Below are 27,170 nucleotides of genomic sequence, written 5' to 3'. Positions count from 1 at the left end.
GCAAGAAAACTTCAAATTAAGGAAATGTTATATATAGCTTCTGGTTTTGTTTTTGCCTCATCAATGATATTTACAGCACTGAGCAAGCTACTACCATTTCAATGCATTAAAATACTAATATTAAATAGCAATGAAACTATGGGAGAAGACTAAATAGGCAAATGCAGGAGTGAAAAGACAGTCCTGAAATAAATAAGAACTCAGCTGATGAACTGTAGGAAACGCCTATATATCAGTACTCATTTTAGAAGCTCCTTTCTACTCTTTTGGTCTGTCATGGCCAACTCTATGGGTTTGTCTACACTACCACCTTCCTTCAAAGGGAGGATGGTAATTAGGGTGCTGGGAGTTTATTAATGAAGTGCTGCCGTGCATAGGCAGCACTTCATTAAGCAAATTCCTGCCCCACCCCCAGCAACTTTGAAGTTGTAAACTTCGAATACTGGCACGCATATAGCCGCAGCTCACCCGCCAGTACTTCATAGTGGAGTAAAGGGACTTCAAAGTACCCCAGGCACTTCAAAGTACCAGTGGGTGAGCCACAGCTAGACGCATGCTGGTATTCGAAGTTTAAAACTTCAAAGTTGCCATGGGGGAGAATTTGCTTAATGAAGTGCTGCCTACGTGCAGCAGAACTTCATTAGTAAAATCCCAATACTCTAATTACCATCCTTCCTTCGAAGGAAGGTGGTAGTGTAGACAACCGTAAGGCTACAGTTACATTACAGTGATCTGTCTACAGAAGTTACTGTCGAAAGAGATGTTCCGACAAAACTTCTATTGATAGATCACATCTACACATAAAAACAGATTGATCTTTTGATCTGCTCTGTCGACGAAAGGGCCCCAGGAGTGTCTACGCAGCTTTTTTGTCAACAATTTCTGTTGACAAAACACACTGTGTGTGCACACTCCACCAGTTCTGTCCACAAAAACCCCCATTTTGCCTACAAAACTCAAAAATGTAACCATAGTCCAAGATTAATGCCTGAAACCAAGGCCTACTGATGACTACTTTATTTTTAATTCAAGTGCAAGTCCTTATTTTAATTTTCTCATTATAGTCTTTCTGTATAGTTTGTTTACTGAAGATGGTCACCCACTGCCCAACTAGAGAGCAAGGACCTCGACATCTATCATCTACAACAGGGTTTCCCAAACTTTATATAGTTGGGACTCATTTTTTTTCAGTACCTCTTTTTGCAGCCCAATAAATGTATATAAAAATGAAAAATGAATAAATTTTGGTTTATTATTTATTCACTATACTAATAGCACATCGTGATTATTTGTATAGAGTAAACCATAGTTTTACGCGGCTTCACATTGAACAAAACTCACATTAATGCAAGTTTCGCGCAATGTGAAGCTGCTGGGCTGGTAGCCTGCCTAGCTTCCCGCAGCTGCAGGCAGCCAGCCCGGCTAAGAGCTCCTTCCCCTACCTTCCCAGAGCAGGGCCTAGCACTGCTCTGGGAAGGTAGGGAGAAGGTTTTGAGCTTGCCTAGCTGCGTGTCCCTGCGGGCAGCCAGGTGGGCTAAAACCCCCTTCCCAGAGCAGTGTGGCTAAACTCCCCCCATTGACTCAATCCCCCGCAACTCCTCCACTCCTGTGACCCCAGCTCATCCCCCCCGCATACACCCCAGCTCGCACCCCCCTGTGCGCCCCAGCTCACCTCCCCCAACAGGGGGCTCCAGCTCCCTGCCGTGGGCTCTCCCAGCCCAGAATCCCAGGGAAGCGGCAGCTGTAGGCGATCCTGGCCTGGAGCCCTGGGGAAGCTGCGGCCACAGGCGCTCCCAGCCCCGGAGCCCTGGGGAAGCAGTGGCCGTGGGTGTTCCCAGCTCTGGAGCCCTGAGGAAGCAGCAGCTGCAAGCACTTCCAGCCCACAGCCCCAGAGAAGTTGCAGCTGTGGGTGTCTGCTGCCCCCCGCCCAGAGCCCCAACCCACCTCCCCAAGCCTTTCCTGACTTACACGAAATTCAAGGTATGCAAAGGTTGCATGGAACGCAACCTTCATGTATCTTTAGGGATTACTCTATTTTCTAAGGATCAGTATTTTTTTCCAAGGACCAGAACTGGGCATCGGACCACACTTTGGGAAATGCTGATCTACATCATAAACAGCATTATTTATCCAAGCAAGAGAGTAAGCCTGAATATTAAGAGTACTCAGGGAAGCCATAAAATGCACAATTTGTATCAAATTTATTGCACATTACTGACACTTTGGGGGGGATTCAATTGTATTTCAGTCTGTGTCACACAAGTGCATGTTTCTCCCATGCTTACTGCTGTACATGGGCACTTTAGCAGGGATGTGGGGGGGTTCTCATAGCTCCCAGACACAGCCACCATTAATTTTGAAGGTAGATAAGGTTTTAACCAATACTTATACCTGTATCTGTGCCTATATTTCTAGTATACTTTGTAAACGCAAGAGTCTCTTTCTGCTTTGTAAATCATAAATTGGCTCCATAATTATTTCGCTAACTATAATTCTAAAGTTAGTTTCCCAAACTTGTAATGGCATTAGCTCATGTACGCTTCTCAAAGTCCTGTCTGAAAATATTTTCTGGATACTGTAAGCTGCGTCTACACGTGCATGCTACTTCGAAGTAGCGGCGCCAACTTCGAAATAGCGCCCGTCGCGTCTACATGCGTCGGGCGCTATTTCGAAGTTAACTTCGACGTTAGGCGGCGAGACGTCGAAGTCGCTAACCTCATGAGGAGATAGGAATAGCGCCCTACTTCGACGTTCAACGTCGAAGTAGGGACCGTGTAGACGATCCACGTCCCGCAACGTCGAAATTGCTGGGTCCTCCATGGCGGCCATCAGCTGGGGGGTTGAGAGATGCTCTCTCTCCAGCCCCTGCGGGGCTCTATGGTCACCGTGGGCAGCAGCCCTTAGCCCAGGGCTTCTGGCTGCTTCTGCGGCAGCTGGGGATCTATGCTGCAGGCACAGGGTCTGCAACCAGTTGTCAGCTCTGTGTATCTTGTGTTGTTTAGTACAACTGTGTCTGGGAGGGGTCCTTTAAGGGAGCAGCTTGCTGTTGAGTCCGCCCTGTGACCCTGTCTGCAGCTGTGCCTGGCATCCCTATTTCGATGTGTGCTACTTTGACGTGTAGACGTTCCCTCGCTGCGCCTATTTCGATGTTGGGCTGAGCAACGTCGAAGTTGAACATCGACGTTGCCGGCCCTGGAGGACGTGTAGACGTTATTCATCGAAATAGACTATTTCGATGTTGGCTGCACGTGTAGACGTAGCTGTAATGTCCTTGTAGCTTCTAGCATTCCTTAAATTTTCTCCCTCCCCCATTCACTCACACACACACACGCCGCAGAATATATTAGGAGACATTCTAGCACCAACACAATGTGAGAGTGAAATGACGCACACTACTGCTTCAAAAAGTTCACAGTCTACAGCACCGTTCCCTGTAAGCAGGGTACTTGGGCGGCTGCTCAGGAGAGACTCAGATGCTGCCCAGCTGATTAGCAGACCACCCACAGCTGCCCACAGTTAGCAGCATGTGTGTCTATTGGTGGTGCACATCCACACATGCCACGGTGCACATAAAATGTATTCCACCCATGGATGGAAAAATTAGAGGGAACCCTGGTTTATAGCCCTAAACCCAAAAAGCATACACTTCCTTCTATGTTCAAGCGGACTCTCTCTGAAGTTGACAGCTGTTCACAAGTATGAGGGGTGTCTGCCTGTGTGAAATCTACTGGAGAATCGGGACTTAAATTTAGACATATAAGCCGGATTCTTGGATTCTCTCCTCTGCTGCTGCAGTAGTGTAACAAAGGCCTTAGAGCTCTGGACCCAGCCCAGGGAGAATTCTCTCTTGTGTAGGTTTTGCTCAATGTATCTTACTCTGCTCTACAAGTTCCCAGTCAGAAGGACTAACACAGGGGCATGTCAGCATCGGTGAATATAGGGGATGGAGCAGACTGGTCTCCAGCCTTGAATCACAGCAATATAGTATGGGAGAGGACCTTAACAGATCATCCAGTCCAGCTCCCTGCAATGAGACAGGACTAAGCAGTATTTAAGATCATCTGTGACAGGGGTTTGTGTAACTAATGCATGCCACTTCCTGTGGTCCCCATCACCATGTGAGTGCAGGGGTGGGGAGGTGGAAGGAACAACGGCTGCTTCTGACCCACACCAGACCCTCCTGAAATCCCCAAGGCCACATAATTTGGGGACAGGTGTACTGGGGCAAGGAGGCAGGGTAGTGGGAGGAAGGAGTGGGGCTTGGAAAACAGGAATGGACAGCCCCACCCTCCAGACCACCAGTATTCTCAGGCCAGATTGCACAGTTACAAAGGTTTTCCCAGTGTCTGACCTAAATCGACTTTGTTGCAACTTCAGCCCATTATTTGTTGTATTTCCTCTTTATGGCAACATGAAAACCTATGTTTCCTTCTCAGTCTTCTCTTCTCCAAACTAAACAAACCAATATTATCAACCTTTCTATTGCTCTCCTTTGGACCTTCTCCAATTTGTCCTCATCTTTCCTGAAGTATGTTACACAAAACTAGACACGGGCCAGTGTTCCCTGTAAACTGAGCATTTGGGCAGCCAGCCAGGAGAGACTCATAGGACGCCCAGCTGATTAGCAGAGTGCCTGAAGCTCCCAGCATGTGTGCGCCACCAAGAGAAACATTAGCACACATGTTGGTGCACAAAGCAAAATTCATTCTACACATGGATGGAAAAAATAGAAGGAATACTGCTCCAGGTGAGGCCTTATCAGTGCTGAGTAAAGCGGAAGATTACTCCTCATGTCTTGCTTACAACACTCTTGAAAATATATCCCCAGGTGACGCTGAACCTATTTGCAACTGCAGGTCCACTGATGTGGGGTGGGGGGATGGAGGGCAAAGGGAAAAGTTGCCTCTGGCTCCACTTTTCAAAGGGGCCTGGAGCTCCAGCAGCCACCGCTGCCAATGTAGCAGCATCCACAGCTGGAGCTCAGGGCCCCTATGAACTACTGCAGTAGTGCTGCTCCGCGCATCTGGGGCCTGGGGGGAAGAGTTATAGTCTGGGTGGTGCTAAGGTGGTATTGGCTGCAAAATTTTTAAGTGTACTCTCTATCTGAGTGGGGGGCACCCTGCAGCCAGGGGTCACACAAACCCCTCCAGGTACTCCACTGGCAGGGCATGTGACATTTTGTTGACATTGACTGTCCACAAGCACAACCATGGCCATGGCTCGCCATTCCCAGCCCATGAGACCTGCAGAAGTGCAGTGGGCCACAGGGGTTTGTGGGGCTGCCACTTCCCACAGCTCCCATTGGCCAGGCACAGCAAATCACAGCCAGTGGGAGCTCTGTGCGTGTGTGTGTGTGTGTGTGTGTGTGTGTGTGTGTGTGTGTGTGTGTGTGTGTGTGTGTGTGTGTGTGTGTGTGTGTGTGTGGTCAGCATCAGCAAAATGTCTTGCGGCATGCCACTGGATTACCCTGATGGGCCACAGGCTCCCCACCACTGCTCTGTTCCATTGCTGAAGTGATTTCTGAAGACACTGAATAGAACTGGACCCAGGACAGGACCCTGAGGGACACCCCTTGATGTGCAAGATCTTCCAGCTGGATTCCGAACCATTGACAACCACTACCTGCGTACAGTTTACTTATAAGATCATGTGAGATAATATCAAAAACCTTACTAAAGATAAGATGTACCAAATCTACTGCTCTCCCCCATCCACAGGTCTTGTAACTCCATCAGAGAAGCATATTAGTTTGGCTTCATGTGAGATGCTCTTGACAAATCCATGTTGACAAATCCATATCACCTTAGGACATCCAAATGGATTGTTTGACTAATTGCTCCATTATTTTCCTTGATACCAAAGTTAAGATGATTGGTCTATAATTCCTAGTGTATTACCTATTGCCCTTTTTATACATAGATTCAATATTTGCCCTTCTCAAGTACTCTGGGCTTTCTCTCATCCCGCAGGAATTCTCAAAGACAATCACAAATGGCTCAGAGGTCTCTTCAGCCAGTTCCTTAGGTATTATAGGAGGTATTTTGTCAGACCCTACTAACTGGCAGACACCTAACTTGTCCTTTTCCTATTTTGCCCTCAGATCCTACCCCATTTATACTGATGTTCACTATGTTAGTTGTCCAGTCACTAATAACATTTTTCTTTATGAAAACAAACTAAACAGGAATTTAACATTTCAGACATTGCTGCATTTTCTGTTATCATCTTTCCCTCCTCATTGAATAATGGGCCTACCCTATCCATAGTCCTACTCTTGCATATAATGTATTTGTAAAATGTTTACTTGTTATCTGTTATGTCCCTAGCTAATTTAATCTCCCGCTTTTGTTTGCATTGGCCTTTGTAATTTTGTCCTTATATGCCTGTGTTGTTGGTTTCTTTTCCTTATTCATCCTTCATAATTTGACCTACTTTCCTCTTTGAGTTTCAGGTTACAGAAAATCTCCTGATTAAGACAGAGTGGTCCCTTCTCATATTTCCTATCTTTCCAATTCATTGGTATAAATTGCTGTTGTGCTCTTTAGAAGTCTATTTAAAACACTGCCAAATCTCCCAAACACTCTTTTCCCTCAGACTTGTTTTAAATGGGATCTTAATCTACTAGTTCTCTGAGTCTGATAACATCTACCTTCTTAAAGTCCATTGCCTTTATTCTGCTGTTTTCCCTCCCGCCATTCCTCAGAACCATGAACTCTACTATTCCATGGTCACGTTCATCAAAGCTGCCTTTCACCTTCAAATTCTCAACCAAATTTTGCTTGTCAAAACTGGCAGAGTCTCTGCCCAAATCACTTGCTCAACCACCGCAGGTAGCGCTGTGAGGATTCAAGGCGACAGGGGATAGGCTGTCTTAATGTAGGCAGTTCTCCACAGCTGTCTAAGGCCACATCTACGCGAGACCTAAAAATCGATTTTAGATACGCAATTCTAGTTACGACAACTGCATAGCTAGAATCAACATATAGAAATTGACTCTGGTGATTATCTTCACTAAGGAAGGTCGATGGGAGTGTTTCTCCTGTCAACCTCCACCACTCCCTTGCAATAGCAAAGAGTACAGGGGGTCAACTGTTGATCCCAAATAGATCAATTTCATACATCTTTACCAGCTGCATGAAATCGAACTCTGGAAGATCAACCCTGAATGGTTCAATCTTCATGGAAGCGTAAATCAGCCCTAGGCTACTCCAAGGCCCAAACCAACCCTCAAAGCAGCAGCCTGGATTTAGGAGGGCATCGTAAAGCCAGCTTCATCCCCACTCCTCCTGAGCTCTAGTGCAGCTGAAGACCTTGCCCAAGTTTCACAGTGACTCCAACAGACAAAAAAAGGGAAAAATAAGCAGACATATATTTATAATTACAACCTTGGCATCAGTTATCAAAGGAAAATTTTGAACATCTTTGAGAGATAAAACTGTATGTAATTTTTCTTTTTTCTTCTTGCTTGAGGATTTGGAGATTCCAAAAACACTGAGAAAATAAGAGGTCTATCCCACAACCACCTTCTTTAAAATTTTTGTTTTCCCCTCTGTAAGATTATTATACAATTAAGCATAATTTGTCCATCTATTGTGATTTAATTAATTGCTATTTGATTCCTGTGCTGAAAAGAGAAAATGGGGGCAATTTCCCTTTATTAAACTTTATATGGACACAAAGTTGAGTGTGTATAAGATGCATTCCTCTGGAAACAAACTCTCCCAAAGTTCATCCAAGTCCACGTGAGATTCTTGGGCACAGTAGCCGTGTCTACACGTGCACGCTACTTCGAAGTAGCGGCACTAACTTCGAAATAGCGCCCGTCACGGCTACACGTGTTGGGCGCTATTTCGACGTTAACATCGACGTTAGGTGGCGAGACGTCGAAGCCACTAACCCCATGAGGGGATGGGAATAGCGCCCTACTTCGAAGTTGAACGTCGAAGTAGGGCACGTGTAGATGATCCGCGTCCCGCAACATCGAAATAGCGGGGTCCGCCATGGTGGCCATCAGCTGAGGGGTTGAGAGACGTGCTCTCTCCAGCCCCGGCGGGGCTCTATGGTCACTGTGAGCAGCAGCCCTTAGCCCAGGGCTTCTGGCTGCTGCTGCTGCAGCTGGGGATCCATGCTGCATGCACAGGGTCTGCAACCAGTTGTCGGCTCTGTGGATCTTGTGTTGTTTAGTGCAACTGTGTCTGGGAGGGGCCCTTTAAGGGAGCGGCTTGCTGTTGAGTCCGCCCTGTGACCCTGTCTGCAGCTGTGCCTGGCACCCTTATTTCGATGTGTGCTACTTTGGCGTGTAGACGTTCCCTCGCAGCGCCTATTTCGATGTGGTGCTGCGCAACGTCGAAGTTGAATGTCGACATTGCCAGCCCTGGAGGATGTGTAGACGTTATTCATCGAAATAGCCTATTTCGATGTGGAGACATCAAAATAGGCTACTTCGAAGTAGGCTTCACGTGTAGACGCAGCTAGTGTCTCATATTAGGCTGTTTACAAATGAGTGACACACCCTTTAAGAAAGTGAGAGAGCAGCTTTCCCACTAGAAGAACAGAATGGTCCCCCTCGTCTTCATAAAGGCAATACTGAGCATAGAAAACCTTTCCACAGACCATCTGGACTTGACTTCTGATTCCTATACAAAATCCACAGGAAAACAGTAACTATACTAATCTCCAACAACGCATGACATCTGCCAGCATCTTGGCTCCCTTACAAACGGGCTTCACCCTGGGCCCTGGCACAAAGACCACCCTAGTTAGTACTATTGGATGATTTCTGCCTCACAATTGTCAATGACTCACTGCTTGTGTGACTCAGCCTCTGTGCTGCCTTCAACACAATGACCTCAAGGTATGGCTGACTGGCTGGAGAAAGCAAGTTAGTGCTATGACGGCTCAAATCAGTCCTCTCCAGGAGGATTCTGAGGTAATGGACAGATGCTTCCCCCTTCCACAGAAACTTTAATTCCTGGAGTCCCTAAAAGTATCTATTTGTCTCCTGATTCTTCACTGTCTACCTGAGATCACTTGGATGGGATGGGGGTTATGCTAATGATACCCAGCTAAAATTTTCATATTCTGCAAACAAAATAATATATGTCCTAATGCTTGCAAGAGATCACCCCTTGGACAGAGAACAGTGAGCTCAATGAGACCACAGTGACACAGACTAGGACAGAGACATGTGCCCTCCCCTCCCCTCAAATGCACCTGTCATTAATTAGTCACACCAGTGCAAAGCCTCAGGATCTGGCTGGATTTATCAGAAACCCTGGGTGATCAGGTAACAACAACATGAAACATTTTCTAACGTGGTCCAGAATTCCAAGATCATTTATAAATATTTCAGTCTAACATATGCCCCGCTCAGGTCTATGTTTTGACTTAGGCAACTCAATACTTAATAAGGATGCAATTCACTTGCTACTTACAAATCTTTCATTGACTCTTCAGAATCCCCTCTGATTCTTCTTAGTTTTTATGTGGTCTGCTCTGGAAATATTTTCTTTCACACTTCTCCCAGATATATTTCTCTTATTGTCAGACTTTGCCAGTCTAACCATGCAAGCAGATTTTCCTGTCAGACAATTTCCATCACAATGGCATTCAGCCTCTGCAGGATTTACACCTGGAATTCATCTTAAAGCTAGCACCTCTAAGATTCTCCAAATGTGTGTTCTAAGTCCTTGAGCCATCTTTTCGTTTAGTTGTATTTAGATTACAGATATAAATTGCCTTGGAATCAATGCCTTTTGTTCCATTTCTTAATCTTGTGTACTTCTGGCTTTAGGTGTCTCCTGCTATTCAGTTTTGATATGATTTGAGCAGAGTCTGGCTTATAAAGAAGAGAGCATTCACAAACTTAAATTCCTTCATGTTAATCCACAGGGTACTTCAGAATGATCCCAGAGAACTCAGTGTATAGGGCAGTAAATTTCACCATATGCCAGTACTAGTCATCAACATTCTGTGTCTCCCTAGCTATATTATTCTTCCCTTTTGTGTGTGTTTTGGGGATTGGTTTTTTATCAACTCACAATGAATTTTGCATATTCACATTCATGGGCTTAAATTCTGAGCTCTATAACAACTCACTTCTGATTTCACAAAGAGCAGCCCCTTTTGAAATAGCGGGTCCTCCACAGTGGCAGCTGCAGGGAGCACAGAGACACCCTAGCACGCCCCAGCGGGGCTCTATGATCTCCGGGGCCAGCCTCTTAAAGCTGCATAACCCTGGAAACCCCGTGCAGGAAGCTGAGAGCGTGCCCAGAGCCTCAGGAGCATGTGCTCTGCCAGACACACGCTCCAGCAGAACAGACACCACAGCCACACAGTTCAGTGGCCAGATGGTGAGTCTCCAACCCTTCAGCGACTCCCAGGAGGCCTCCTCCTTCCAGCCTGAGGGGTTCCCAGAGGCAAGCCAGGACCAGAAGAGCACGGGCCCCTCCTGGACAGAGGCCGAGATTAAAGAAGTGGCTTAGATATATATGAAACAGGAGAATGAGTTTCTCCTCTAGAGATTATAAAAAAGGGGGGAAATAATTAGAAGTCAGCAAGTAATATAATGTAAGTAACAATGTTGGCTCATTAAGTAATGATGTGAAGAACCACTGAGAGAGATGTATAAATGGACTGTATGATTCACACGTACAGTCCATATAAATTGTCTGCATGGTCCATGGATGGTTGAATCTATTCAGACTTCCCTGGGATGCTACTCATGACATATTTAGCTCATGGCTCCCGTGTATCTAGGCATTTTATTTTTTTAGCAGTGTTAAAGAAATAAAAGCAATTGAGCATATATGACCAAGTTACCACAAAGGGAAAACCTTCTGAGCTTCAGGCTTTGTCTACACACAAAATCTGGATCTACATGTAAGCACCCCTTCAAAAGGGCGAAAATCTAAAGAGGGTGGTTGACAAGTCGATCTGCCCTTTCAAAGGGGCACTGTGTTCTTTCGAAAGGGAGCGTCCACATGACTCCAATCACTCCTTCGAAAGAAACGGGGCAGGAAACGCTGCGGAGGGGGTCCCATAGCTGACAAGCCCTTCCACGGCTGCAGTTAGCCACTCTTTTAAAGGCGCCTCCCTCCACCCTCACAATCTGAGTGCTGCCCCCTGCCCCCAGCCAAGCAGAGCCCACTCATGCTCCAGGATGGTGTCTCAGCAGCAGCTCCTGCATGAGGACACCCTCACCCTGGATACCCTCCTGGCAGTGCTCTGCACTGTAGCCACAGCCTTCCCCAAGCTGCTCGTGTGGCTGAGCAGCCCCCCAGGAGACCTTGGGGGCCCCGTCCCCCAGACACCACTGAGCCCCACCCCCTGGGCACCCTGGCACCTCTGGACTTACTCCAGCAGCACAACTGGTGGGAGCACCTGGTGCTGGGTGAGTGGGCTGACGAAAGGTGGCTCCAGAACTTCCACATGTCCAGGCAGACCTTTGACGAGATCTACCACTGGCTTGCCCTCCCGCATTCCAGCACCAGGACACCTGCATGCAGCCCACTCTCACCCTGGAGAAGTGGGTCACAGTCGCCACCTGGAAACTGGCTACCCCAGACTCCTATTGCTCTGTAGGACAACAGTTCGGGGTGGGCAAGGCTACCGTCAGGGCCATACTCAGAGGTAAGCCGGTGGTGGGGGGCTAGAGCACGCAAACTCTCAGCTGTGGGGGGCGGGCAGGGTGCAGGCAGGCATGGGACAGGCAGGGGATGGGCAGGGGATGGCCCACAATGCCCTCACAGAAGCTCATGTCCCCCTTCCCCCCATGTAGGTCGCCCGAGACATCAACATAATGCTGCTGCACAGGGTCATCTCCCTGGGGGATCCAGATGCTGCCATTGCAGGATTCGCAGAACTGGGATTCCCAAACTGCTTTGGCACATTGGATGGCATGCACATCCCTATCCATGCCCCAGTACACAGTGCCGGCCAGTATGTTAATAGGAAAGGCTGCCATTCGGTGGTCCTCCAGGCCCTGGGTCGGTTCACAGATGACTACGTGGGCTGGGCTGGCCACACCCATGATGCTCACATTTTCTGGAACCCTGGGCTCTGCTGGAGCATGGAGACTGGCACATTCATCCTCCAGTGGGAGATCCCAGGTGGGGGGAAATCACCATGCTGCTCTGCACGGTGGCAGATGCAGCCTACCCTTTACAGCTGTGGCTCATGTGGCCGTACACGACTCCACACAGCAGGTGTTCAACCTCTGCCTCAACCATGCCCGGAATGTCATTGAGCGGGCCTTTGGGCATTGTAAGGGCCGGTGGAGGTGCCTCCATACAAGGTTGGCGGTTGGGGTCCTAAATGTGCCCCAGGTGGTGGGAGCCTGCTGCATCTTCCACAACATTGTGGAGGCCAAGGGGGATGCTTATGTCCAGGGGGGGCGCGGGAGGGCAGGCAATGGGGCTGGCGCCAGCTATGAGCAGCTGAGTGCTGCTCCCATCCGCCATGCCCACTAGGTTGGCCTCCAGATTAGGGAGGCCCTCAGGCAGGATTTCGCGGATGGCCACCTGTGACCCACACCCATCCCCCATACACACCCGCCCCTCACCATCCCCACCGCTACCATCACCATCACCACCACCACCGGCACCTCATCCGCACACCTGCCACCCACCATCCCTCCCCAAAAAGCACAGCACATGGGGGTGTATGGCAATTAAATATTTATCAACACTACACAAAGTAACATGAAACTATGTACGGGGGTGCGGGGGAAACAGTGTACTGGTGGGAGCCAGAGGACTCCCAACATAAAGGGAGGCGGGAAAGCTGAGTCCAGGGCTGGGGTGGCAGGCCACAAGGCCCCTCAGCCCTGGGTCCCCTGCCCCCACCCAGGTGTGGGGTCCTCAGGGAGGCAGGGGTGGGTGGGGAGCACTGGCAGGTAAGGCCATGGGAGGGACTAGCAGCAGGCTCAGCAGGAGGGCAGCAGCAGGCTTGGTACAGGAGGGGGTGGGCCAAGAGTTGTGCTATGCTGGCCGCGTGCTCCCAGAGTGTGGTGCTGATGTCCTCCAGGGTGATCATCAGCCTGTCCCATGCTGCCCTCTGCCACTCCAGGTCAGCCTCAGTGAGCCAGAGGTGCTGCTCAGCCACCTTGGCCTGGCAGCGGCTCGCTAGGTCCTCCTCTGACTGACGAGGGGCCCTCCGGTCATGGTCCCAATGGTGCGCCATGTGTGGCGGGGCCTGGGCACCCTCAACATCCGCCAGGAGGCTCTCCAGAACCAGGGATGGTGCAGGGCTCTCCCGAACCCTGAATGGTGAAGCTGTATGGACAAAAGGACAGTGTGTTGATACCGTATTATGGCCCGGGGGGCCTGACTGTGGGGCAGCGCCCCTCCTCATGGGGCACCCATCTGCCTCACAGGGCTGGCATCCCATCTGACAGTGTGGCGGTTGGGGGTCATCTCGGGCACATGGGGGTTCCCAGCCCACATTGAGTGGTCCCTGAGTGCTGTCCAGCCCTGACTGTCCACGGCCTCATGCACACCTCACAGTGCTGTCCACCGGGGTGGGTGCTGGCCATCAATGGTGGGCCACCACAGGGTGCCGTGAACCATGCCAGGCTGGGAAGTATGCAGCCTCGGACCACTGGTCCTGTGCACAGCCAGCTGACTGGTGCGTCGCCCCCACCGCATGGATCGGAGTGCATGCCCCACCGTACACATACCTGAGGGTTCCTCAGTGACACCCAGGGATACCTGGCTCCCAGTCACCCAGCTAGATGAGCAGGAGGGGATGTAGAGCATCAGGTCCCCCTCCTCGCTGGACCACTCCATAGTGCCCTTGGCCTCCTGGGTCACTGGTCTGGGCTGTTCCTCCGCCTCTGGCTGCAGCTCATCTGCCAATGAGGCCAAGACCACCAGGATGGGGAGCTGTCCCGGGGCCCCAGGATGCCATGCAGCTCCCGGAAACAGGCAGGTGGCCAGAGACGTCCTGGAGTGGCCAGCCTGGTCCAAGGCCGAGGCATAGCCCTGCCACAGTTCTTTCACATATCTTCGGACCTGGTCCACAGTGCGCTCCAGGTGGCCCCTCATCAGGAGGCCCTGGGCCAGGTGGCTGAATGCAACAGTGTTTTTCCGGTTCACCCCCATTTCATGGAGGACTTCCTCCTCCTTCCATAACTCAAGAAGGTCCCTCAGCTCCCACTTCATCCAGGAGGGAGCCCATTTTTTTCTCACCCCCAGGGATCATCGGACCCTGTGAGGGCTCGGTGGGGGGGAATGTGGGGCTCCTGAGGAGGCTGTCTGCTGGCCATGGATTGCCTCTTGTGCTCTGGGGGTGTTCTGAGGGCATGCTGTGGAAATGCATGTTGGGGCTGCTCTTAGCACACTCTCAGCTTCCCTCCATGGGGCTCCTGCCTCCGTGCTGCGTTAAGGGTGGCCAGATGCAGGGATCACAGAGCCCCGCTGCTGCAGGCTGGAGTGACCCCGCACTCCAGCTGACCAGCACCACAGCGGACCCCTCTTTCAAAGGGGATGGCTACGGAGCATCTACACTTGTATTCTTTCAAAATAGTTTTTCGAAAGGGGACGCTCTTCCTGATAAGGGATCGGGGTTTGGATTTCAATGTCTGTGCCCTGATCTTTCAACTTTTTTGAAAGAACACGTTACATGTGTGGACACTCCTCCCATTCTTTTCAAAGAGGGCCACATATTTCAAAATTTCATGCATGTGTAGGCACAGCGAAAAGGTCTTGCTGGTTTAGCTACACCAGCATAGCTAAAGCAGTACAATCGCCTATCATGGATGCAGTATAATTGCATAAAGGCATTTTATATCTGTTCAGCCATTCCCCTGTATAGGAAGGGGAATCCTACACCATTAAAGGGCACCTATATGCAGTACAAATGTACCCAGACTACACGTTGAACTGGTATAAATACATCCTTAACTGACATAGTTACACCAGCACAAAATTTGTGTGTTAACCAGGCCACAGCTGGCATCATGGCAGTGTGAAGATGGGCTCACTGACATTTAAAATAATAGGTGTTCAGGAAAACACAATATATAAACTGATTAGCAGCTTTCCTGATACTCATCAAGTCTGTCCCCCGTGAGCAAACAGGAAAATGTACCGATCATCTACCTCACATGTTTTCAGGAAATACGTAAAAGTCATGTGTTATGCACATTACACAGGCACAGTTTCTTAGCCCTATACATCTCTCATAACCATTTTTCACAGAATTATAGCTTGACTATTCCTGTTCAACACAGGTAATATTAACACAGTTAAAAATGCAAAGAGTTAGAGACCAGAGCAATAACCAGGGGTCAGCCACCAAAATAGCAGGAAGAGACTTTTTTTTTCCCCCAAATTTGGTAAAAACTCAATTCAAGAGCCACAAGATGGTCCTTGATAAATAACGTCAAACCATACTTTTGTAACCTTTATTTTAAGAACAGCACACACACAATGATTTGTAATGCAATGCATGTTTATTATGGGATGTTCACAAACGTTTCGTACATTCTATTTGCTCACACTTTACATGTGTGTGCTTGTTCTACTAGCTGCCTGACTTTCGCTCCTGAAACCACTTTAATTATGTCAATTTTACTTCATGTTTAATGTCGGTTTTCTACCTTAAAATGTATGTTCCCTTCATAAGTAGAATGCTGCAAGCTTCCTTTACCTTTCCAAAATCAAGACTTTAATGCAACACAATCAAAATACAGATATGATACCATATCCCACAATGCACTGCACATATTAAAGGAGGAGTTAGCCAACATTCTGAGATCACATATTGTTTACTATTTAGATATTAATTATGCATTGTTGGGCTTTTAGATATTCACCATTTACCAAAAAAAACAGGAGGGGTTTTTTTGTTTTATTTTGCCATCATAGTGTTGGGAACCACAAAGGAGTCCTTAAAGAGTCGCATGTGGCTCTACAGCTGCAGGTTGCAGACCCGTGGCAATAACTCTGCTCCAACACAAGGAAAAGGAGTATTTACTTATTTGCGGTCCATGCAAGGCTTCTTTTCATATTTTAAAAATTTATTTGCAAGTCAAATATGAAAATTGGCATATTTTACAGGATCTTCAATAGTATCACAAATGACAAACCAAAGGGCTAAAACTCTGTAAGTGATTATATAATTCTAGAGGTGCAAGCCCCTGGGAATTTACTGTATAACCCTGACAAGCATAAAAAGGAGTCCTGCATTATTAATATTATTTCTTTTTTTTTGAACTCTAGCAAAAGCACTTACTCTGAAAGCTGTTCACTGAAAAGATGTTGGGATGATAAAATCCAGCCTTGCAAATGCATTTGTAGGCACCAAGCACAAATCCAAGGCCTTTAATTGGTATGCACTGTGAGAAAGAAAGAAAAAGAACATAATGCATATGATTACACTCCTATAGATACACATGCATATTCAACAATACAAACAAAATTAACTACATCAGTAGGCCTCCTTGCAAGAACTATGTGATGATTTCCGTTTGTCATTATGTTTATCAGTTATTTTCTCCATAGTCATATTTCAACATTTTTTTAAAAAGTTCATATCCTGCAATTTGCAATGATAACAGTTACACTCAAGCTCATTCAACCGATAAGCAAAAGAAACTAAATGGCAGATATGGTTTTCATCACTTCTGGAGTGTTAACTCCATATGCATTCTTCTTTTTATCCCCATACCACAGACAACAGTCACTTATGACAATAGATGGAGCCCCAAGCCATTCTGAGTGAAGAAAGCACTTTGGGCCTTTATGTTGATGCATCAGAAATGTAGAAGCCAAAATCTCCACTACAAAATTCCTCATTGTACGCACAAGATCCACATCAATTTGAATTAATGGGATAACAGAATGAGTGGGTTTACAACAAGAACATTATTTAATGAAAAATATCTAAGGAGACTTTCATCAAAATCAAAAATATTCTGTCTATTTAAGTGGAAGTCCTTACACTTCCCTTTGAACTTCTCAAATCTCTACAATAGGAAGTAAGAACTAGTGAAATTAATTCCATTTTAATCATACAAAGATTACCTTTCACTTACTCTAAACATCAGAACTACTTTGCCAAAATTATTAAAGCACCATAAAATCCATTATCAGAACTTCTTCATATCATAAATAACTTCCTGTCCTCTCACAAATCCTGCTCCCTGTATATGTAAAACATAAGTCTGTTACAAGCTAGTGAATTCCACAATATTATCTATTGGTTAAATGGTTTAAACAGACACGTACATATTAATGGGAGCTTTTTGCAGTATTAGTTGAAAAGGTGAAAGAGTATTTAACAAATATATCTTTCTTCTCAACCCATGCTCAGGCATTTGAGTTAAATGGACATTTAAAAAAAAAAAGACTTACACAGGTTGTATTGGTATAAGCAATGCTTTTTTGTGTCGGTACTTACCAGTACTGAGTACTGGCACCTCAGCAGCCCCGTCCACGGGACCCCGAGGGGGAGGGACGAGGCGGGATTATGCCAGTAAGAGCCCAAGAGTAAGTTCAGATAAACCAAAATTTATTCTGGCACAATTTATTTCATTTTGCCGAACAAGAATAACCATGGCAAGTACCTTTCTACCAGAATAACAGCGTCTACATTTTGAAGGATTTTGCCACTAACTATGCCAACATAAATTAAAACAGCAAAATTGGCTTTGAGCAATCTAAGGAAAACGCCTCACTCTTCATTTCCTCAGGTTTTACTTTCTATTACAATAAACCCTCGATTTTACAGACCCTGATTTAGTGGACTTCAGGAACAATGGATAGCCTCTTTGTTCCTGAAGTCCGCTGGGTTCTGTAAAATCCCAAATCCTACCCCACTCCTACCAAAAAACAAAAAAAAAAAGTTAAGGGACTTACCTCTGCCATGGCCTGGAGAAGCCATTGTCTCTTCTCCTGGAGCTGTCATGCGCTCCTCTCACCGGAGTGGGGTGCGTATGCAAGTAGATGGCACTCGCACGCATGCCCCACCCCTGGTGGGAGGAGGGATGACAGCTCCGGTGGCAGTGGCGACTCCTCCAGGCCATATGGTGAGGCGCCTGTAGCTGTGGTCCAGCAACTCCAGCCACGCGGTAGGCTCCAGTGGTTCCGGCTCCAGTAGCCGTGGCCTGGTGAGTCTCTGGCACCGGGTTTGGGGTTTTTTGGGGTGATGGAACTAGGGATGGGGGAGCCTGGTGGGGATGGGAGGGTAGTAAACCCTCATTTTTAATGAGCATTCTAGTTTAACGGACACTTCTCCCCCTATTAGTCCATGAAATCGAGGGTTTACTGTACTTGTGATTTCATGATTCTGCTAACCCTCTAATAGTCCATACAGTCCATCTTCTGGAGGAAAAAAACCAGGGCAAAATATACCCATTTTTAATATAAAACACAAAAAAGAGAGAATGGACGTATGAGTTTGATAACTGGCTGGAACTCAGTATACCTGGGTTAAATTCCAAACTCTGCCCCAGGATTCTTGTGTAACACAAGGTAAGTCACTTCACCTCTCCTGTGCTTCAGGTTCCCCATACCTACAATGGAGATGATATTGTCTTTCTTCCACTCTTTGCCAGTCTTAGCCGACTGAAACCAATTCATATTACCTGTGTAGGCAGAGCCTAGCATGATGGAGCCACAATCTGAGTTGAGTCCTCTAAATGCTACAAGAATGCAAGCAGGGCTTTTTTTCTGTTGGAACACCCCGGAACAGCGTTCCAGCACCTGCTTTCAAAAGCTGGCTGGGCAGCTGCATCCAAGCCGCACCTGGCCCTTTAAGACCTATTGCAGCTTGGACTCAGCCACCTCTGGCTGATTCCTCCTCTGCTCCCTCCCCGCTCTGAAATGTGGGTGGCCATGTAGAGGTGGCAGCAGCAAGGTAGGGGGTGAGGGGCAGGGGGGAAGTGTGGTATAAGTTGGGAGGCAGGTTGTGGCCCCATTGGGGGAGTAGTTAAGCCACAGGGGGGAGCTGGAGCTGCCTGGGGGGGGCAGCTTGGGGGCCGCATGGGTGGTTGGGACCATGCAGGAGAGTAAGCTGCAGGGGGGGGGCACTCAGGGGCACATGGGAAGGGTAAGCTGTGGGGAGGGCCTGGGGCCATGCAAGTGGGCAAGCCATGGGGGAATGGCTCAGGGGCCGTGTCGGAGGGGTAAGCTGACAGGGGGTTGGGATTCCATGGGGAGGCAAGCAGCTGGGGAGGGCGCCACATGAGCGGGAAATGGGACTGTGTAGGGGTGGAAGCCAGCAGGGCTGGCTGGGACCATGCAGTGTGATTTGGGCCCTGCTGGGAGCTGGCTTGGGCCCCATTGGGGGTGTTGGCTTGAGCCCCACACAGGGGACAGGTAAGCCCCACCAGTGGGTGGTTTGGGCTCTGCACAGAGGAGCAGGTTAGCTGCCAAGAGGGCAGTTTTGGCCCTTGCTTGGGAATGCCTGGTCCTGCCATGAGGGCAGGAGGCTGGAATCGATGACCTCCCAAGGTCCCTTCCATTCCTAGTATTCTATGATTCTATGCAGTTTGGGTTCCCCAGGTGGGGGCAGTTAAACCAATGGGGCGGAAGTTAATCTGCCAGGGGCAGCTTGTGCCCACACAGGAGTCAATTAAGACGCCAGGAGGCAGCTTGGGCCCTGCATGGCAGGCAGTTAAGCTGCCAAGGGGTGGTTAGGCTCCTCCCTGGGGGGCAGCTTGGGCCCCATGCATGCAGGATGATTTGGGCTGCCCACGGGGCAGTAAAGCTGCCAGGGAGAGGGAGTTGGGCCTTGGGGTGAGGGTGAGGAGGGGGTGCAGTTTAGGGCTTAAGTTCTGCCACCTTTTTTTTTGAGAAAAAAAGCACTGAATACAAGTAATAAATAATAAACAGAAAATGGATATATCAATACCTGGTGAAAAAAGTCTAGCTCTTTAATAAACACATGGGGTGAAAAGGGCCCCAATCCATTGTGTCCCTCACATTTCACCCTCAGCCTACTGAGGATGCGGCAATTCAGACTGTCTGTTCATTAGGCGGAGAAAGAAATAAAGATCAAAGTGGTAAGGGAATGAGAGTCCAAAGGCACTAAAATCAAGTTTGCTAATTAGCAGCTGCTGCCATCAACTTGATAAGGAAAAGAATGTTAACACCAATCAGTCTAAATTAAGTGGATCTGAAAGAGCAAAAAAATCAACATTTTTAATAGGAGCCGTCAGCTTCAGTAAGCTATCTTTGCTCCCTTAACAATTGGTGATGTAGCCATTAAAAGGGCTAGCAGTATTTATAAATGATAACATGTCAAGCATCTTTCAGTGTTCATGTTCCAGGAAATATTTCTGAGGCAAGAGTTCTATACTAACTCTGTTTCTTCATTATAATACTTTACATGTTAGTGATAATAACTTTTTCCTTTGAAGTTGAGCAAAAATTAGGTTCTACCGGATTTTGTGAAAATTGCAGCATTACTAATTCCCCAGTTACAGAGAATCCTCATTGCATGAATATTTTACACCAGAATGTGACAAGGCCTTATACAGTTGTGTCTCCTCTTTCACAGTGATAATATAAATATTTAAAAATACCGTGCCAAATTCCACCTCTTATACACCTATGCACTCCCTTTCATCTTGCAGAGGAATGAGAGCATGGAATTTTGATCTTCGTTTCTTTTTGTTTGTTTTTTTGGAAGAAGAGCTAGACCAAATAATCCAACGTCAGACTACTCAGAGACTAACATAATTTAATAGTAACTCAATTTTCAGTATGAATTTTCTACCAAACAATTTTGGCTGGGAACTGTGGCCACTGAGATCTGTGGGAGGGTAGAGTGGGGTGGGGTGGGCTGGAAGAAGACAGGCATGCTTGTGGATGGTCAATGTCACCAAAATGTGTTTTGGCTCATCCTAGCAGACTACCCTGGCCAGTGGCAGATTTACTCTGGCAACAATTGCTCTGTTGCACTAGGCTCAGTCTCAAGAGGGGCCAGTATCACTTACGTCCTCCCCAGTGGGTTGAGCAGCGGGAGCCTGCAGAGCAAGATGGGAGCTGACAGCCCAAGGTACCCTGGGAGCTGTAGTTCCTTGGCCAGCTCCCTGCCTAGAGCTGATCCTGGAGCACGGAAGGGACTACATTTCTCAGCATTCCCTTGGCCACTAGCAACAGGAAAGGGAGTGGGAGGAATGGGGAAACTGAGACTGATGGATAGCAGATTTATCTGCTCCTAGCTTAATAGCCCCTTCTAGCAGCCAGCTCTCACAACAGCAAAGCAACTTGCTGTAAATGGAGAGCTGGCTTCTAGAAGGGGATGGTGTTGTGAATGGAGAATGTGTGTGCCCAAGGCAGAGAAGGCTTTGCCCAGATCTTACTCTCAGAAGACTTCCTCAGATGGGATTAGGGATGCTGGTGGTCTGAGCTGACCACACCCAAAGAAGGAACTGGGCATACTGAGTGGACAGTGTATCTTTGTTTGAAATCTAGCAAGTGAGGTATGAAGAAGCCACCAGGAGAGGTTAATGTGTAAGCAAGGGTGGTAAGGCTTTATTAGAGGGTCTGAGTAGTTTTAGGCACTATACAAGGCACACAGGAAGATTTGACTCAACTGCCATGGCCATGGAAGCAAAAACTGACTTTTCCTATAGCTATGTCTAGGCTGCAGGTTTCTGTCAGAAGAAGATTTTCTTGGAAAAGATCCTCTGTCGACAGAGCACATCCAGACACCAAAGTGCATTGAAAGAGCAATCTGCTCTCCCGACAGAGAGCAGCCGGACAGATTGGAAGCTCTCTCACCTAAAAGGCCACCCGGACCACTTCAGCCAGGGTTGCAGGTCACCAGTTCCTTTTGAATGCTGTCACTGGAGCCTTGCAGAGGCATACTCTTAAAGGGATGCCCCCCCCGACAGTCGTTCTTCTGCTCCTGCTGCAGGCTTGCCTAGCTCTTCAAGGGACAGCAAAGCTCTCACGGCCTGCTGTGGTTGTCCTGCGTTTTTGGACACCACAGCTGTTCTCTGGGTGCCATGGAGCTGGAGCTGCCCCAGGACGTGCAATGACCCCACATGGCCATGCTGCAGTTTATGCAGCACTTTGTGGCAGCTGCCTTTGTGTTCTTCTGTGAGCTCGACCCGCAGCTCATTCTTGGGACCCTCTCCCTGGCTGCGGGAGCTACATCCGGGCAACCAAACCACATAGTGGAGAGGCGGATCTGGAGACTCCACACCAGTTCAGACTGGTGGGACCAGTGGGTCATGGAGCGGTAGGATGACGAGCAGTGGCTCCAAAACTTCCGCATGCAGAGGGCCACCTTTTTGGAGCTCTGTGCCTGGCTTGCCCCTGCCCTCCAGAGACGCAACACCCACCTGCAGCCTGCCATCCCTCAGGAGAAGTGGGTGGCACTCGCCATCTGGAAATTACCGGTCAGTGGGCAACCCGTGTGGCATGGGAAATCCACTGTTGGGGCCCTCCTCATGGAGCTAAGGCACTCTTGAATTGCAGTTCCTGCATAGGGTGTGGGTGGGGTGTCCCAGAAAAGGGGAACCTTGGGAAGAGGGGCTGGGGGAGGGTGAGAAGGGTGGAGGGGAAGCACCCTTCTGGGGGTTTGTGCCGCCCCACCCTCATACAGCCCTGCTGCTGTGGGGGGGGGGGCCTCGTGGGGGGCGGCAACTCCTGGAGTGCTCAGAGGGGAAGGGATGGGAGAGGGACTGGCACCTAAGGGCTCAGGCAGTCCTTTCCTCATTCCCTGTTTGTGTTTGTTCATCTACTTGTGCAAGTCATGAGGGTCATCAACTTGATCCTGCTATGGAAGGTCACCCGCCTGGGAGACCTGGACCTGATCGTGGCCAGATTTGCTGCCCTGGGGTTCCCAAACTGTGCTGGAGCCATCGATGGGGCCCACATCCCAATCTGTGCACTGGAGCATTGTGCAGCCCAGCATATTATCAGGAAGAGCTTCTTCTTCATGGTGCTGCAGGCTCTGGTCAACCAGCATAGACACTTTTTGGACATGTTCATTGGGTGGTCAGGCAGGGCACACAACACCTGCATGTTCCGCAATTCCAGATTTGCAGGAAGCTGAAAACGGGCACATTCAACCCCTGCTGTGAGCTGGCAGTTGGGGATGTGCAGATGCCAGTGTGCATTGTGGGAGTTACAGCTTACCCCCTCACACCATGGCTCATTAAGCCATATATTGGACACCTGAACACCAGCGGGGAACAATTCAATGAACACCTGAACCATGCCACAATGCAGGTCAGTACACCTCTGGCTGTCTCAAGGTATCTTTCAGGTGCCTGCTGACCCACCTTGATGTTGCCAAGGTTGTGGCAGCATGTTGTGTTCTCCACCACATCCTGGAGGGCATTGGGGATGCCTTCCTCCTAGGTTTGGGGGAAGCCACCAGCTGCGAGGGGTGAGCCTTCCAATAGCTGAGGACAGCTGCCATCTGCCAGGCCTATCAGGCGAGGGTATGGATCTAGGAGGCCTTGAGGAAGAGGTTCTCTCAGGGATCCCACTAACCCTCCCCAGGGCCCCTGCACTGGGGGCCTCTGGCTTGCAGCCCTATCCAATCCACACCTTGCCTCTCCCTTTGCCCCTTCTCAAACCCCTGAATAATAAAGGCACCCCTTTGTTTCTTAATGAAAAATGTGTGTATTAACTATTAACAGGTTGGAAGCGGAAGGGTGGCTGGGAAACTGGAGTCGGGGCGGGGCGGGGTCTCAGAACTTGGAGTGAGTGGGTCAGAACCCTGTCCCCATGATCTACAACATGGAGACTCCAACAAAAGGACTGTACGAAGTGGATGTGGTGATCAAATGACGGGAAGTCCAAGAACATGATAGATATGATTTTGATAAGAAGAAGATTGATAATATCAGTGCAGCAGTGCCGAACTTTCCAAGGAGCGGATATAGACTCACACCAGAGTCTAGTGATCGCAAACTCAAAGTCTAGTGATCAAAATAAAACTCAAAAGAAAATGTAAGACACAGTTTAAGAAAAGAGGAGATGTGGCGAGGCTATGTGAGGAAGAAACAGGGAATGCATACAGAGCAGCTTTGGAAGAGAAGATTAAGAATATCGCCACAGATAAAGACCTCGATAAGAGAGTCGCAGGGATAGCCACAGCAATAGAAGAGGCAATTGAGAAGACTGTTCCAGAAGCAGAAAAGCTCAATAAAAAGTGGATTACCCAGGAGACGCTGAAGTTGGTTCAAGAGAAGAGAGCGTTGAAGATCAGAAGAGATGTTTCTGAGATGGCAGAACAGCAATATAGGGTGAAATGCAATGAGGTAAAAAAAGCAGCCAGAAAGGATAAGGAGAAATGGTTAGAGGAGCAACGTGAAGATATAGAGAGGTATTACAGCGAATGTAAGACCAGGGAGTTATATAAGACAATTAGGAATATTAACAGGGAATGGCAACTGAAGCAGATGGCAATCAAAGATGAGAACGAAGAAGTGCTCGTGAACAGGGAGAAGATTGTGCAGCGATAGACGAGATATTGCACCTACATATACAAAGCACAGTTGGACCCAAGTGTCTCAAAAAGACTGAGTGAAGAACTGAAAGAGATATCTCCACCGAGCATTGAGATCGAGACCGATATTTCGAAGGAGGAAGTAGAAAAAGCAGTGAAACAACTAAAGAAAAACAAGAGCCCTGGAAATGATAAGATCACGGGTGAAATGATCAGATATGATGGAGAAAGCATGATTCAGGAAATACACCAACTACATAATATAGCATGGAAAGAGGGGAAGGCACCTAAGGAATGGACAAGATCTGTGCTAGTAACAATACCCAAGAAATTAAGTACGTTGGAGTGCAAGAACTACAGAATGATTACCCTAATGAGTCACCTAGGCAAGGTGCTAATGATGATACTGACTGAGAGATTAAAATCGCAGATAGAAGAACATATAGCACATGAGCAAGCGGGGTTCAGAAAAGACAGAAGTACCATACAGTAGATATTGGCACTAAGACTGATAGCGGAAAAAGTTTGACGAAACAACAAGAATGTATACACTTACTTTGTCGATTTTCAGAAGCCATTTGACAGTGTAGGTCAGAAAGTGACGTGGGAGGTGTTGAAGTCATATGGAGTGGATTGCAGAGTGATAAGGTTGTTGAAGGATATCAATGACATTGCAGAGGCAGCAGTGAGAACATGCAGGGAGTTGGGAAGTTGGTTTAAAACAAGTAGAGGTACAAGACAAGGAGATCCAATATCGCCAAGTATCTTCATTACACATCTGGAGAGAGCGATGGACAAGATCAAGGAAGAGGCAGAAGGGGTATCTGTGCACGGGAAAAGAATTAGCAACTTGAGGTTCACAGATGACATAGCTATCATTGAGGAAGATGAGGAAAAACTAGAGAAAATGGTGCAGTTGTTAAATGACGAAGGGAAGCGGTATGGACTGATATGAACATTGATAAAACAAAAACAATGGTATTTGGAGATAAGGAAGTAGGAAGGAAGATCAGTGTCAATGGTATTGAACAAGAAAATGTACAGAAGTGCACATATCTGGGGAGCAACATAACGTATGATCTACACTGTAAAAAGGAAATAGTGACTAGAATTGTGAAAGCAAGAGCGAGTTTGAAGGCAATGGATAAGATCTGGAAAAGCAAAGCAATGAGATTAAGAATGAAGCTGAGCATCTTGAAAACGTGTGTATTCAGCAGCATGTTGTATGGATGTGAGACATGGGTGATAACAAAACATTCGAAAAGAAGAATACTGGCGTTCTAAAGAAGTTGTTATAGAAAGATTCAGAGAATAGGATGGATACAGAAGGTCACCGATGAGGAATTATATAGAAAGATACAGCTGAAAGAGAACATGCTGCAGAAGATTATAAAATGGAAGCTACAATTATTTGGGCATATTTGCAAAATGAACGACGAACGACAAATCAAGACCCTGGTATTCAGCATAATGGACGGTTCGAATAGGAGAGGCAGACCCCACAGAGAATGGATAGATGATGTAGCAGATTGGTGCGGAGCTAGTCCACAGAAACTAATCCACTCCACGCTGGACAGCGTAAGATGGAAGGAAATAGTGAGAGAGGTATCAGACACCAACTGATTACACTGTTATTGATGATGATGATGATGATGATGATGAGGGTATTGATTAAGGGGACAGGTGGGCAAATATACCTAGCGGGGGGCACGTGACAGGAGGAGCAGCTTTGGGTGGGTGGGCCAATATGTCCTGCCACATGGAGCACGTGCTCTTGCCACACTCCATCAGTTGGTCCTGGATGCAGACTGCCACCCCATGTCCTTGTGGACCTGCTGCACCAAGGTCTGCTGCATGTGTCTGAGGATGCCAACATGCTGATGCATCAGGTCCACCTGAACCCTGGTGCAATTGCAGGTGCCTCAGGGACACGTGGCTGGCGATAGCCGGGTGGCTTGCCCTTCTGTCTTGGCTGGCCCAGCTGTGCAGAAAACAAGGAGCGAGAGATGGTCAGGCATCCATGTAGACACTGTCCGTGAGGCTGTGCCCTCCTCTGTGAACAGCAGCCAACAACCCTTGGGGCAGGGGAGAGGGATGTCCTGGGAGCAAGCCCATGTGGAGCCTGCACAGTAAACCCTGCCACACGGGGGCCCCAAGGTACCTATTGGTCTGGATTTTAGGCCTGGTCCATGAGGGTGCCCACCTCTTGGATGTCCTTGGAGGGTTCTGGGACCCACAGAGCTGCTGACTGGAAGGGCCTGGGAGGGTGTCTCTTGGGGCCTGAGGCTCAGCCATGGCAGAGTTTGGTTAGACAGTGAGAGCCACTCAGCTAGGTGCTGCTTCCCAGATTCCTGTGGCTTTAAGAAGGGCCAGGAGACAGGAACCATAGGGCTGAGCTTGGTGTGAACAGGGTGTTCTTCCTCATGGCAAGTGGGGTATGGCTGTTGACAAAACCTACTGTCAAAAGAATGATCTCGCATTGTGGACATGGCCCAAAACCCTGTAGTGGAGACGTAGCCATACTCAGAAAGTGAATATAACACCTGCCTTTCAGATCTGAACAGGAGTGTTCAAGCTCAGTTTAGGCTGCTGTTACATCATTTCTCAAAAATCAAATACTGATCCACTGTAAGTTGTTGTAGAACAAATAGGATAAAACTGAGCAACAAATGCTGGCATCTTCCCAATGCTAACTGGGACTGGAATTGCTATTTTCAATCATCTTTACCAGTTTTTTTAAGTTTACTTTT

At 48.0% G+C, this 27,170-nt stretch overlaps 1 protein-coding gene across 1 annotated transcript in view; it reads right to left on the bottom strand.

The window, feature by feature from the left end:
• GPR158 (G protein-coupled receptor 158) overlaps positions 1 to 27,170 on the bottom strand; it is a 352,985-nt gene that overhangs the window by 172,519 nt on the left and 153,296 nt on the right. The window contains exon 3 of the mRNA XM_074986282.1: positions 16,237 to 16,339. Within this exon, the coding sequence (XP_074842383.1) occupies positions 16,237 to 16,339 (103 nt within the window). The remainder of the gene's footprint in view (positions 1 to 16,236; positions 16,340 to 27,170) is intronic.

The sequence above is a fragment of the Carettochelys insculpta genome, chromosome 2 (assembly GCF_033958435.1).
Source record: "Carettochelys insculpta isolate YL-2023 chromosome 2, ASM3395843v1, whole genome shotgun sequence".
In the NCBI taxonomy this organism is placed as follows: Eukaryota; Metazoa; Chordata; order Testudines; family Carettochelyidae; genus Carettochelys; species Carettochelys insculpta.
Note: the sequence above shows the minus strand (reverse complement) of the source record. Positions and strands in the feature narration are given on the sequence as shown.